Raw genomic sequence first — 12,630 nt, 5'->3', positions numbered from 1 at the left:
CTGCTGCCAGTGGGCAGTACTGGTCAAAGTCGGAAATACACCATCATTTTCAGAAGGCGACACTTTTCAGAAGTCCCTTATCTGGCATGATGTCTTGATGATGCATCGATGCTGGATTTGAAAGCGATAATTTTTTTCTGGTGAGGATTTCTACAAAGTGTAGTTCTTGCTGTCAAAAGTGTCATATCATGTTGCCACCATGTGTACATAATAATTATTATGTACCATGCATGCTGCAGCGCTGCTGGCCTGGATCATTGATATGCATGTTTTTTGATGTGAAAAGAACAATCCAGGCGTCGGGCCCGGCATCCGGCATGGCACCGCGCCCTCGAACCGATGCCATGGCGCATGGCGTCGACGGTCAGTTACCAGAAGTGCCAATGCATACAGGGATTATTATTATTTTGGTGAGCTACGAACGAGGCCATTATCTGGTCATTTACTAGTACATCATGTATTTGGTCAAGACAACTGACAACAACGACACCACGCACGCCATCAAGGACAATGAACACGGGCGCGGGTAGATCTACCGACGGTCTTCCAGGGTCGACTCATAAAACACTCAACACGACAAACCAGCTTCTTGCATGCATGCAGTGCAGTGCCAGATTCGGCGATCGCTACCCAAATGCGCCGCCGTCCGCGTCCCGTGCAGCAAGCAGTGCAGTAACAACTAGTGCGTGAAGTCATCAAGACGCATGCGCAAATCCCTTGTCACGTGTATCCTGCATTCTATGTACGTCTATGCAGTGCAGTATGCTGGGGTCGTTCATGAACTTTCCGCAGAAAGCATACATGTTGGATTGGCCTAGCAAGCAAGTCAAGCTTCCTCCTTTGTGTTCAAAGCTCTCCAGACAATCTCCCGACGGCATCTTGTGGCGAGTTGTCTCTTTGCTCATCCCAAGCGTGGAGTTGCTACAGGGCCGAGCGACGGATCGCGTCCAAAGAAAAGAAGGTAATCAATCATCTGAGTTTGGGCTGCAAGGTTTGGGTATGTGATGGCATGCGGTCACTGTAGAATGACGTCTAGCAATAAGAAAGCAGCTTGTTCTGCATGTGTGCCAGTCCGTCACGGCCGGGTGTGTGAGTGGGGTGCCTTCTAATCCTGCTTGGGATTGTTCTGGTGGCGACATTATTCCAAACAGCCGCCGTGCTTTTAATTCCATTGTTGTAACTGAGCGCTGATCGATCTGGACAATTTCACGTTCAGGCTCTCCACGCTGTGTGAAAGAGGATTTGTGTGGCAGTGTGACTTGGCCGTATGCAGTCACGGTAAATCGCAGGAATTGTCCGTGGAAAGGTTTTGCGGAAGCCGGTACGGACACGGTGCGTGCGGCATCCAGTTGACATCACATTACGTCCACGACTTGAGTCCCCAGGTCTGGACTGTGCTGGAGTCACGGCTGGGAGTGGCGTGCGGATTGCGTTTCACTGCATTTCTTGCAGAGGTGCGTATGTGTGGGTGCGTATTTGTGTGAGGTAGACACGCTGGATATGACTGAACAGCCTTGGGTGGATGACTGGAAAATTGACAGCCACTATTTGACATGAGTAATGAACCAGGTGTCAACACAATACTTTTCTTGCCTGTTTGTGAAACTTGACTCCCAGGCAGCTCAACGACAAATGTTACTTCAGTCATGATTATTCCCTTCCCGCACCGTGGCCCACGCGGCTAAGCAAGATAATTAAACCTTGATTTAGATTCCGCAGTGGTGGTGGTTCGCTGAGGCGGCGTGCGGGGGTCAAGTTGCGTACACGCACATGGTTACTTGGCATCAAATCGGCCGATTTGGAGCCGCAGTGCTCAGTGGCCGCGCATGCCCACAAACTCATCGCACGATATCACCATCACGCCACTGTGCGAATGTGCTTGGCAGTTAGGCCGGGCGCGGAGAATGCTGTGTGCAGCGGGAAGTATCTGGAAGGTCTTTAAGTGCGGGGCCGCTGAGTCTTGCTGCCTCATATGGTACGGGCACGCGACCTCAGAGACTTGGTCCCTGCATTGCGCACTCGTGCCGGTGGCAACATGCAGAGGCAATCACAGCAGAAAGGCACCGTTTGCTAAGGCATTTCCGTTATGGGCAGCGTCGCGTAGCTGGTCTCCTTGGTAGCCTTGTCCGGATTAATGTTTCTGGTATGGCAGAGTACGGGTTGGGGCCAGAGCGGATCATGCAGCATGCTGAACAGGAAACTGGAGAGGTTGGTCCAGTACACTGGTAGAGTCATGAACTGCCTGCTGGCTGGAGCAGTGTGTGTGGGTGGGTGTGGGTGTGGGGGGGGGGGGGGTGTGCCAGGCAACTTGAGAGTCACAGGGGAGGGTGTAGAACTGCCACCGTGAATACTGCAGGGTCAGTGCAGTACTGTACTTATGCTGATGGCAATCTGCTGGTAATGTACACCGTGTATGGGCTGGGATACTTGTACAAGTCATGTACATGTTCATGCACTGCCAGATCTGGACCGTTGTTGGGAAGCTCTTTGCCCGCGTGCTCCCAGACCGCTTCACCATGGCTGTCGATGAGATCCTGAGTCTCAGTGTGTGTGTGTGTGTGTGTGTGTGTGTGTGTGTGTGTATGTGTGTGTGTGTGTGCCCATATGGTGCAGTGGTATGTGCAGCGATTTCCGATCGAGAGGTTGCGGATTCGATTCCCGACGATTATGGTCACACACGTCTTCCTTCTCTTTCTCAGACTCTTCCTAACTTTTCTTTCATTCTCCTGGGTGGTTACCAACAGCCAGTGCATACCGGAGTATGTGGTGTGATGTGTGTGCAGGAAAACAATTAAAAAAGACCAAAAAGTAGGGATTCACTGGCCAGAAAAAGCCACTTCATGGCTGTGTGGTGTAGACCAGGCTGAATAGTGGCGGTCAATTCTTCAGCCTTGCAAGCTGTTGAATGGTGCAATCCCAGCACAAGTTGCTATGGTTTCTGCTGTAGCATCGCTATCATCGCCTCCGGCGATGGGCGTCAAATGGTGTGTATGTGTGTGTGTGTGTATGTGTGTGTGTGTGCATGTGTCTGTCTGTCTGTTCCTGTATTGTATATGTTGCGGGGGGGGGGGGGGCAGTTTTGCTCGTACTCTACTGGAATTGGCTGGGTCATTGTTGTACCGAGCGTCCTGAATGCCCAACACCGACTCAGTGGTGCCCAGCCGCATTGCATCATCTTTCTACTGCGCAGCCGAGTCCACAGACCTTCCCTGCAATCACGGAAAGGGAAATCCCCGAGTCCACAGACCTTCCCTGCAATCACGGATAGGGAAATACATGTATTTCTCAGTGTTTACATGGCGCGCATACAAGCCACAGGGTTGCCCGATGATTGATCGTAGAAGTGTAAAGCCGAGAGTATGAAGGAATTCCTTGCCTCCTCGCTGGCTATATCATATGCCTGCTTCAAAAATCACTCAGCTACTAGTCGGACGCTTGTATTCAGTGCTGCGCCTTGGCTCTGGACCGTAACCATGGTAACTGCAAGGTCTATTTCCTATGCCGGTCGTGCTATCAGTGATGCCGTGTATGATGCCAGTATCGGGTGATAGCTGTGGTGGCAGCACTAGGACCAAACGGCTGCTAGTGAATACTTTGACTACTGACACCATCACGCGGATATGTCCTCTCTGTCAGCTCATCGGCTTTCTGCATGTATATGTTGTTTCCATTCAAACTGTGCAGGTTACAGGTTACAGGTTCATCCACTGCAGTGCCCAGTACTCTCCAATCACCAGTAGACCCAACGATATACCGGCAACATTTCAGCTGCATTACAGCAACAGCACTAGTTTGTATTCTGCATAGTAGCTGCCGTGCAGACTAACCAGTATCATACAGTGTTGAAGTTCACAGCCAGCCGATTCCAAGATGAGTGCCAGCGGCGGTGTTGCTTCTAGCTCTGGTTCCAGTGCCGCCGCCACGGCAGCCACCGCGCGGAGCAGCTCTGGCGGTTCAGCTAGCACTGGCCGATCGTCTCGCCCCTCGCCGGTCAACAGCACTCTACAGCGCAGGTCAGTACTCAGCACAACCACATTGCCTTGCCGGCATCACTCATTGCATGGCATGGTGATTGCACTACTACTGCAGAGCAGTGTGATTGCATGATGTATGGCATGTTGGTTGTGCTGCATGCAGAGCAGTGTGATCGCATGATGTATGGCATGGTGGTGATTTTAGTTAGGTATGCAGCTGCTTTTTATGGCATACTTTTATAGCGGTGTGTATGTGTGTGTGCGTGTGTCTATGTATATGGGTGTACATGCATGCATGGTGCCTGGCATTGCCTGCGGACTTATACACACACAGGTTGCAGAAGGAGCTCGCCGAAATCCTGTCCGACCCGCCACCGAACTGCAGGTAAATGGCCGTCGCACCGCTCACTATCTATGCCTACTGGGGTAGCAGTGCAATTACACCCGAGTGTTTAATAGCCCTGAAGAGTGTGCAACTGCCTGTACAACCTCTATCCATTGCTGCATCCGCAGAGCTTCACATAGCGTGATATAGTCAGTAGGTTACACTGTAACAAGCAAACAGAACTAAGTGATCACCAGAGACTTGACCCCAAATAAGGGTTGCACACAACCCTGTACCGGTACTATAATGTATCTATCGTGCACAGGGTGCAAATAATGTGTACGGGTTTACCACATGATGTGAAGTTCTGCCGTTGCAGACTCCCTCTCCCCATGGCCACAGACTGGAGTTGCACACTCTATTGCCTAAGACTGAGTTGTGGGTTATGACCTTGATTACCGGTACGCCGGTTTATTGCTATGTGTCAGCATGGCTCACTACCGATCTATCTATAGAGCTGTTTCATATCTATCTCATGACCATACAGGGCAGCCATGTTGATTACAACTCCACTCAACCCCTGTATCTATGGGTCACATGATGTCGGCCATGTTGGTTCCACTGTCCACATCACATGATCACGTTCTACACAAATGTAGTCATGTGACAAAGTTGTGAAACCACTGTATTGACGGTCTTATGGTCTGCTAAGTGGATCACATTGCAGTGTAATTATGTAGTAGAGTTAAGTTGAATGTTGCCTATCCGGCACGTCGGTTATCCAGCAGCGCACTGTCAGTTCATACACGGTATGTTTACACTAAATTAGTCCTACTCAAGTAGATATGGATAGTGAGCACCATGAACATTGCATTTGTGCAAAGTCACGTATAAGTCAGTCTCTCGATGAGCATGGCGACTTTCTCTGGATAATACTAGTAAAAGAGCATCAAAAGACAGCGTCTGGTCCCGAGTGTGCCGGATAACTGACACACAACTGTGGTGCATTCTTCTGCATATGTGTGTGTACACGGGCGTGCATGTGTGTATGTACTTGCTGCTTCGGTTCGCAGTGCATCGCTAGTTGGTGACAAACTGACAGACTGGATAGCAACGATCATGGGACCTTCAGACTCTGTCTACGATAGCGGCGTGTTTTTCCTGAAGATACACTTCCCGACAAACTACCCGTTTGAACCACCAAAGGTACGCTATCAAAATCAAGCACGGTCGTTATTTTGCTTGTCCGTGTCATCTCTGCAATAGCGGCTATGTCTTCCAATCCGCCTTACTATCAGTCCAAAAATCGAGTCTAAGGTTTATATTGACGACTCTGTATTACGGATTTAGTACCCACTCCCAAGCACATGCTCTCCCCGGCCCCTGCCACCCTCGGTCACCGCACCAGCAGTACAACCTTAAGTTGAAGTACTTTCTATTCACCGTCATCGATTCCTCCATGCAGCTGTTTCCATCATTCAGATCTAGCGAAGGCTTGAGAGTAAGTTAGTCTAAGATCTACCTCTGTCTACCTGGTATCGATATAGTACATAAATGTTTGTTTGGGTTGTTGCTGATGCTGATGCGGTTGCTGCTGCTGATGTTGTTGTACGTGGGCTGTGGTGCGTGGGCAGGTTGTGTTCAAGACCAGAATCTATCACTGCAACATCAACAGTCAGGTATGTGGTCATCATGTCCTGTGTCTCGATCTGTACCCACTCCGATGACAGTTATCACAGCCCCGCATGCCTTGTTCTGTGTTCTTCTTCGTTTTTACTGAACCTCCATACTCCAAACACCTTGAGATAATTATGATGAATAGAGGAGTGCCATGGTGTTGGGGCTGAGCACTTAGTCGATCTGAGGTCTCGACCGTAATGTACGCCCAGTGCACCAAGTGAAGAGAAAAGAGACAAGAACCAGTAGCACGAGACTGTGCACCAAGTGAAGGGAAGAAAATAGAAGAGAACTAAAGTCAAACCTTTTTAGGACGAACACCAAGGGACCGCTGGTATGTGTTCACAATAACAGGAGTACTTCTTATCCATATAATATACCCAGTGAATACACTGTGATTTATCCAATAGAGTTACGGATACTAGTTCTTCTAAAGCGGAAGTTATCAGCGTTCTTCTTAACAAGGTTTCACTGTAGTATTTTAAGGCCCGTAGAGATATACACACTCGCACACAGGCACATAGCACGGAATTTCGGAATTAGGGTGCAAAACGTGGTCGGGTGAAAAGTGGTCCGGCTTTGGCCGGACCGGCTGCTACGCCCCTGGCACATGTGCACAGTAGTTGAGATAATAGTGAGCAAATGACAGGATTGGTAATGGGAGTAAGGGAGAAGGGCCAGTAGTATAGCCAGAGAGGGAATGGAGGGAACAAGTTCAGTTGATCATCAGGTTGCTAGCAGTGTTCTAAATCGGAGTGAGGGAGTGGAAGAGTGACGAATAGGAGACCAAAAAGCCGGTCATGGACAGATATCAGTCTTCATCTACATAAACCTGTCCAGATGTCCCTTAGTCAGCCTGGTAGTACCTCCAAACCTTCCGGGATGTGGGTGCTTCACGACTTCATGGGATGTCTATCTTTGCTAAGACTGTGGCATGATCCGAGTTGCCAATCGGGTTGAGGATGTCTACAGGCACCTGGCCATGCAAGTTCCTTTAGTACCAGATCGAGGTTTTTCTCCCCGCATGTTACTCTAGTGTCTGGACACATGCTGCTCAAGTCCATGTGCAGCACAGAGCTCCCCAGCGTACTTGCCAGCTACTGTCGTCGTTGTACTACCTAGTCATGCCGTGTTCAGGACATTGAAGTCGCCAGCAAGGAGTACATGTGAGCCCAGGCATCTTGTGACATCTAAGTTTGCATCAAAGTACTCCAGTAGAGAGATACCATGGCATTTCCTGGGCAGGAGCCAGGACGGTATACTGCAGCAATGGCCAGTTTCTTGGCTGGTTGAAGCTGGATGCTGAGCCAGACAATCTCTTGCTGCTGGCAGTTTGGCTTGTCTGCTCCTATGCTAAGGTCTCTCTTACCCACACTGCCACTCCGCCGCCGTGGCTGTGGGCTGTACGGTCACCGGAGATGGATTGGCTGGTGATAGCCCGGTATGTTACATTCCGCCAAGATGATCATTGATCTCCTCCGCCTCATTCGCACTCAGCAATCGTGCCGTTCTAATTTGTTCGGCACGCTCGAGAATTCGTCTACGTGCATCATCACTTGTTCTCGATAGCCTGGACACCAGTTTGCTATTGCCCACAGGGGTGACTTGGACAACGTAAAGCATGATGATGAAGCACTCAAAAAAACAAAAACAGATTTGACTAGAATGACTATGCTGTTCTGAAGTATTGCACTATACATAGCCCTGTTTCTTCCATGGGGTGATCATTTCTTCTCCACAAATCAGCGAGAAGCAGCTGCATTCTTCGATAAATTGAGTTCATCAGCTGCTGTTGAACTATTGCACCATGCACATAGTGCACTATCTCTTCCCAGAGGATCGTCATTTTGTACATTTTATGGAGGTGACTGTGGGGAAGGCATCAGCATCAGCAGTTCGTCTTCCTGTGATCATTCCATTCTTGCTCGCACGGACACTGCAGTCATGAACAACAGCTGAATGGTGCACTGCGTTGGAGCATGTTGTAATGAATTCGCTTAGCTGTTGGTCATTGCACCTGGCACTGAGATTGCCAACAAATACAACTGCACGTTTCTTGCGGTGAGGCTCTTGAGCGACCAACTGCCAAGAATCGTCCTGGATGGCCTCCAATGTAGGGGTTGCGTTGGGCACAGGCTTGGCTGGCATGTGTCTGGATCGACGTCTTCCAACGGGCTGAAAGTCGTCTGCATCCGAGTGCTCCGCGCCTGAGGGCCCACTGTCCTCGTTCGTTTTGAAAGTGACGCTACGGGATACGGCCTCCACGTGCGCTCCAGTTGTTTCCTGCCTCTTGCTTGCACGGTTGCCCTTGTTATGAGTACGGCGTGTACACTGGCTGTTGAGAGTACTGCCGGGCAGCTCCGAGGAGAAATCATTGGCCGTAATAGCGGACTTCCTTCCAAGGGACACACAAACGTCCTCCTTGAACTCCACGATTTGTGCAGAGAGCTCATCTATGCGTCGTTGGAGGTGCACCTCCCGGTCTCTCGACTCACTGACATGCTGCTGAGGGTGCGTTCTTTTATCCTCTGCCAAATCTCCAAAATTTGGAAGAGCATTCACTTATCCTCTGCCAAGCTCTGCTGCCTCTTCCAGCTCTTGAGGTGGAAGATTCCCGCGTTTTGTCACTTGTGCATCCACAAGAAGGACTTTGAGTCTTTTTTGGCAATTTTTTGAATAAACACGTCCTCAAAACAATTTCCTGTTTGCCGTGGGTCACTGGGAAGGGGGGGGGGGGGTAATAGTTAGCCCATGCACTGCATTGCTTAGCATCTACAAATCACCACTTTGGTGTTCTGGCTGCACCTATGTGATTAGCTTGATCAGAGCTTGTACATGTCTTTAACTGCTTCTGCTGTTACAGGGTGAGATCTGCCTTGACGTGCTGAAGGACACGTGGAGTCCTGCCATGACAATCCGCACAGTTCTTCTCTCCGTCTGCTCTCTTCTCACTGACTGCAATCCAGGTGAACAGTTAGAAACCTACCTACCTACCTACCTACCTACATCGCACCCACTCTACACTGGTATTCAGTACATCATAGAGGTTATGCGATTGCATCATCATTTGAGATGCTTTACACCATACAGTATACTAGTACATGACACGATGTCCTTCGCGTAACCTCCATCCTCGCATAGTGCTGATGTATTTAATTATGGGGTGGCAGATGTTTGGCCTAAGCCTTCTGAGTCATTGCTAGAATGTAGTGGAGACTGTGCCAGGGTGATTGGAAAAAGGTGTACCACCACGATCGCAAGTGAAATTATTTCAAACCCTTACATCCAGAACGGAACTTCGAATACTAAATTTGAAAAAAGCGAATATTCGAAGTAGACCATACTGGAATCAACTCGATTTTACTGCATGCTTTGCTAGTTTACTACATGTACAGTCTACATGTACAGTGAACAAGAGTCGTCCACCACTGCATTGTCTATTGATAAAGTAAGATGTTGACACGGGCGCGTGCGCCGGTGCCCTTCAAGGGGGGCGTCCCCGGGAAATTTTTCAAAAAATGAAGCAAAATCCTGCATTTTTAGCGAGAAAAAAAAGGGGGGTTCCGGGCACCCAGGAACCCATACGGGGCGCGCGCCTGGACATGTATATGTGCCATCAAGAGCCTTGGTGCAATGCACCAGTCCGTTCGCACACTTCATCAGCGGGGAATCACAAACATAGAATACTGATGTGTGTGTATTGGTACACGGAAGCTTCCCACAAGAAATGGTAGGTCGTGAACTTTGACCTTTCATGATGAACTTTGACCTCTGTCCAACTTTGATCATGTGCAATCCAAGTGAATCTACATCACATGCTGTGTAGAACCCATGGCACAATGAAGGTACATGTAGTTTCCTTCACAGCCACCTGGGAATGGTGCTGACTACTACTAGTGTAGGCTGTTGTGAAGTACATTCCTGATCCCAGTGTACTCATGCACATTTCTTATATATTCCATATTTGGCAATGTGCTATGTTCGGTGGAATTATTATAATCGATATCGGCATTGAGTTTCAAGCCCTAGTGCGGTATACTATCAAGAGCACACAATTGCCAAGAGCGTGCAATTACAGTATAGGGATCTGCGACGGCAGAACTTCACATCACGTGACAAACACGCTGTTTGCATCCTGTGCATTCTAGTCACTGGGTTGTTGTAGATAACCTCTGCGGCTACGGTTTGGGTACAACTCCCGGCTGGGGTGGGTCCTTTTGCCCTGTTGTCCAGCGTAACCTATTAAACCATGCCGTGTGCTGTGAAACTCCGCAGTCGCAGCGCTGGATAGAGATTGTGCAATCAATTGCACTCTTTTTTTTTTTGGGGGGGGGTATTTTACTCTTGATGTGGAAAATCCCTAATGTGGATTCTCCATTTGTGTGTGCTGCTGCTGTTCGTTTTCAATCCCGAAGATGACCCTTTAGTCGCTGGCATTGCGCGCCAGTATCTGCAAGATCGCAGCGAGCATGACCGTATGGCCAAGGACTGGACAAGACGCTTTGCACGGTGATCACACAGCTGCTGTCAAGTTTTACCAGCACCGCTGTGCTCTCCTGCTCCGGACAGCCCAGTAAGAAGTTTGAAAATTCCTGGTGTGATTATAGCAACAAAAAAAGTGTTCTATCCAGCTGATGATATACTATGTGACAGCAACCTGCTTCCTTTCTCTCTCTGCCAGCCCGGCATCCTTTTAGTGCTTCAAGTTGTCGACAGCCGTGTCAATATCGGTGCAAAAGTATTTGAAATGTGTGTATGTGTGTGTGCGTGTGTGCAGGCACGCGTGTGTGATGTGATATCATGTAGCACAGCGCGTGACCATACGCGGTGAGTTTGTGATCTCTTTTTTATTTTCATCGTTGATGTTGGGTGCCGTGTTGAGTTGCTTTTCTTTGCTATATTATATTAATGCATGCGGCCTTGTCACCTGCAATCACGCAGTGTTCACCCACCCCTACTAGCCTTGGTGCAACACCATAGTCACCATGGCCCAGTCAGTACTACTACTTAGAATCCATCACCCCACACACCATCAGCTCAGTTCTAACCCACAGCCGTTCAGAATCCACACTGTACACTTCCCAGGTCATGGACCTACTCTAGGCAGCCAGCCAACGGATACCACCTAATACTAGCCGTGATCTCTGGTTTATCCACCCACTCACAACGTGCCCACAATTTGGTGTGATAACAGATAGCGCTTCACGCTTCACACTCTTCTTCGCAATGTCTACCTCCGTGTTGGTATTCACATGTCTATGGGCGGATTGTATTGTACTTGTATAGCACATTGATTTTGTTGTGCTTTTGTTTTTTATTTATACTTCTTAAAAGTGTTGCGTGCCAGAGCTTAGCGCTTCCACAGAAATACAGAAAAGTGTTGTGTTGTGTTTCTCAGCTTATCAAATGCCCGTTGCTTCAGGAGCTATCCTTTTTATCACATAATTATTGAAGATTGCCTACAGATAATTATACAGAACATTTTTGTGGCACTATCTCTTTCAAGTTTTTGTTTCTAAAACTAATCAACAACAGGATGACAGCAACTGTGCTCTGTGTGTGCATGTACTGAAGTATGTGTTTGTGTGTATGTGCAGAGAAGCAATTACTGTGTGTGAAATTTGATTGTCAACATTCGGAGTACGGTAGATGCTCCTGGTCACGTTTTTTGCAAGTGCCCATGGACTCCAATCTCGGTGGTTAGAATTGAGGAGTGAAAGGGTGGTGAGACCTAGGCTAGTGCACTCGGCCGACCTGAGGTCTCTTTTTACTATCCCGTTCAGTGCGCAAAGACCGCTGACTATTCATTATAAATTTATAATTATGGCGTTTGGCCGGTGATTGGTGTGTAATATGTATCCATGGCACCTAGGCTATAGCTATGGAACCGTGGATAGACTCGTGTGACTACTACTTGTACTAGTGTACTTGTACCATGTTTTTCCAAGCTCCAACTTCCGTAAGTTTTGGGTTACGTTTGGCTCATATTATCTGAAGTAACTTGTTGAGCAGGGGTAACTTGATGGAGGGGGGGGGGGGGTACTCCTACATTGCAGCATGCGGTACTCTGTGTGTACGTGGTGATTCCCTTTGAGCAGCTTCCACAGACTAATGCCAACCTCAGAGTCATAGTGAAAATCAGTCATAAATTTTAATTATACAGTCATGTACAGTGGTGCCGAACCGTCCGATTTATGCGATTTCAATAACTACGTGGTGTGTCACTGCCATACAATGATGATGTGTTTGGCAGCTACTGTACTCTGTAGCCATGTAGGGAGCCATGCCGAAACAGCCTTGGTATGACTCGAGTCTCCCTGGGCCTGGGGAAGTTGCAGTAGTGCCGTATCATGGTATTACTAGTATTAGTAAGCTCAAGAGTACCTAACCCCCGTGGGGCCGGTTAACACTGGTTACTTCGGTACTGCTGGGCCACTGCCACTGATCATCCTGGTAGACTTGGCAGCAGGGAGTCGTAAAATACCTACTAGTATTTTACGACTCCCTGCTTGGCAGTATGGTTGACTGCAATATCGAATGATCCATGTCAGATCTTAGCAAGAATGTCGTATTCTCCAGCTTTGTTACGCTTCTTCTTCACTTCCTTGATAAAGACATTCATCTGCATTATCATGCCGGAAGAAAGCAACAGCC

General features: G+C 48.6%; 1 protein-coding gene across 2 annotated transcripts; it reads left to right on the top strand.

The window, feature by feature from the left end:
- The first annotated feature begins 787 nt into the window (after nt 1-787).
- LOC135813821 (uncharacterized) lies at nt 788-11,516 on the top strand. Of its 2 annotated transcripts, none has more exons than XM_065326834.1 (7): nt 788-961; nt 3,692-4,013; nt 4,309-4,359; nt 5,373-5,505; nt 5,934-5,978; nt 8,840-8,942; nt 10,392-11,516. In XM_065326834.1, the coding sequence occupies exons 2-7, from the start codon at nt 3,871-3,873 to the stop codon at nt 10,487-10,489; spliced, it is 573 nt and encodes a 190-aa protein (XP_065182906.1). In that variant the 5' UTR covers nt 788-961; nt 3,692-3,870; the 3' UTR covers nt 10,490-11,516. The 2 variants fall into 2 exon arrangements, with proteins under 2 accessions (XP_065182906.1, XP_065182904.1); XM_065326832.1 differs by having other exon boundaries at nt 3,685-4,013.
- Nucleotides 11,517-12,630: the final 1,114 nt, after the last annotated feature.

This window comes from Sycon ciliatum, chromosome 4 (genome assembly GCF_964019385.1).
Source record: "Sycon ciliatum chromosome 4, ocSycCili1.1, whole genome shotgun sequence".
Lineage (NCBI taxonomy): Eukaryota > Metazoa > Porifera > Calcarea > Leucosolenida > Sycettidae > Sycon > Sycon ciliatum.
The sequence above is the reverse complement of the archived record's forward strand: the minus strand, read 5'-3'. Positions and strand labels throughout refer to the sequence as shown.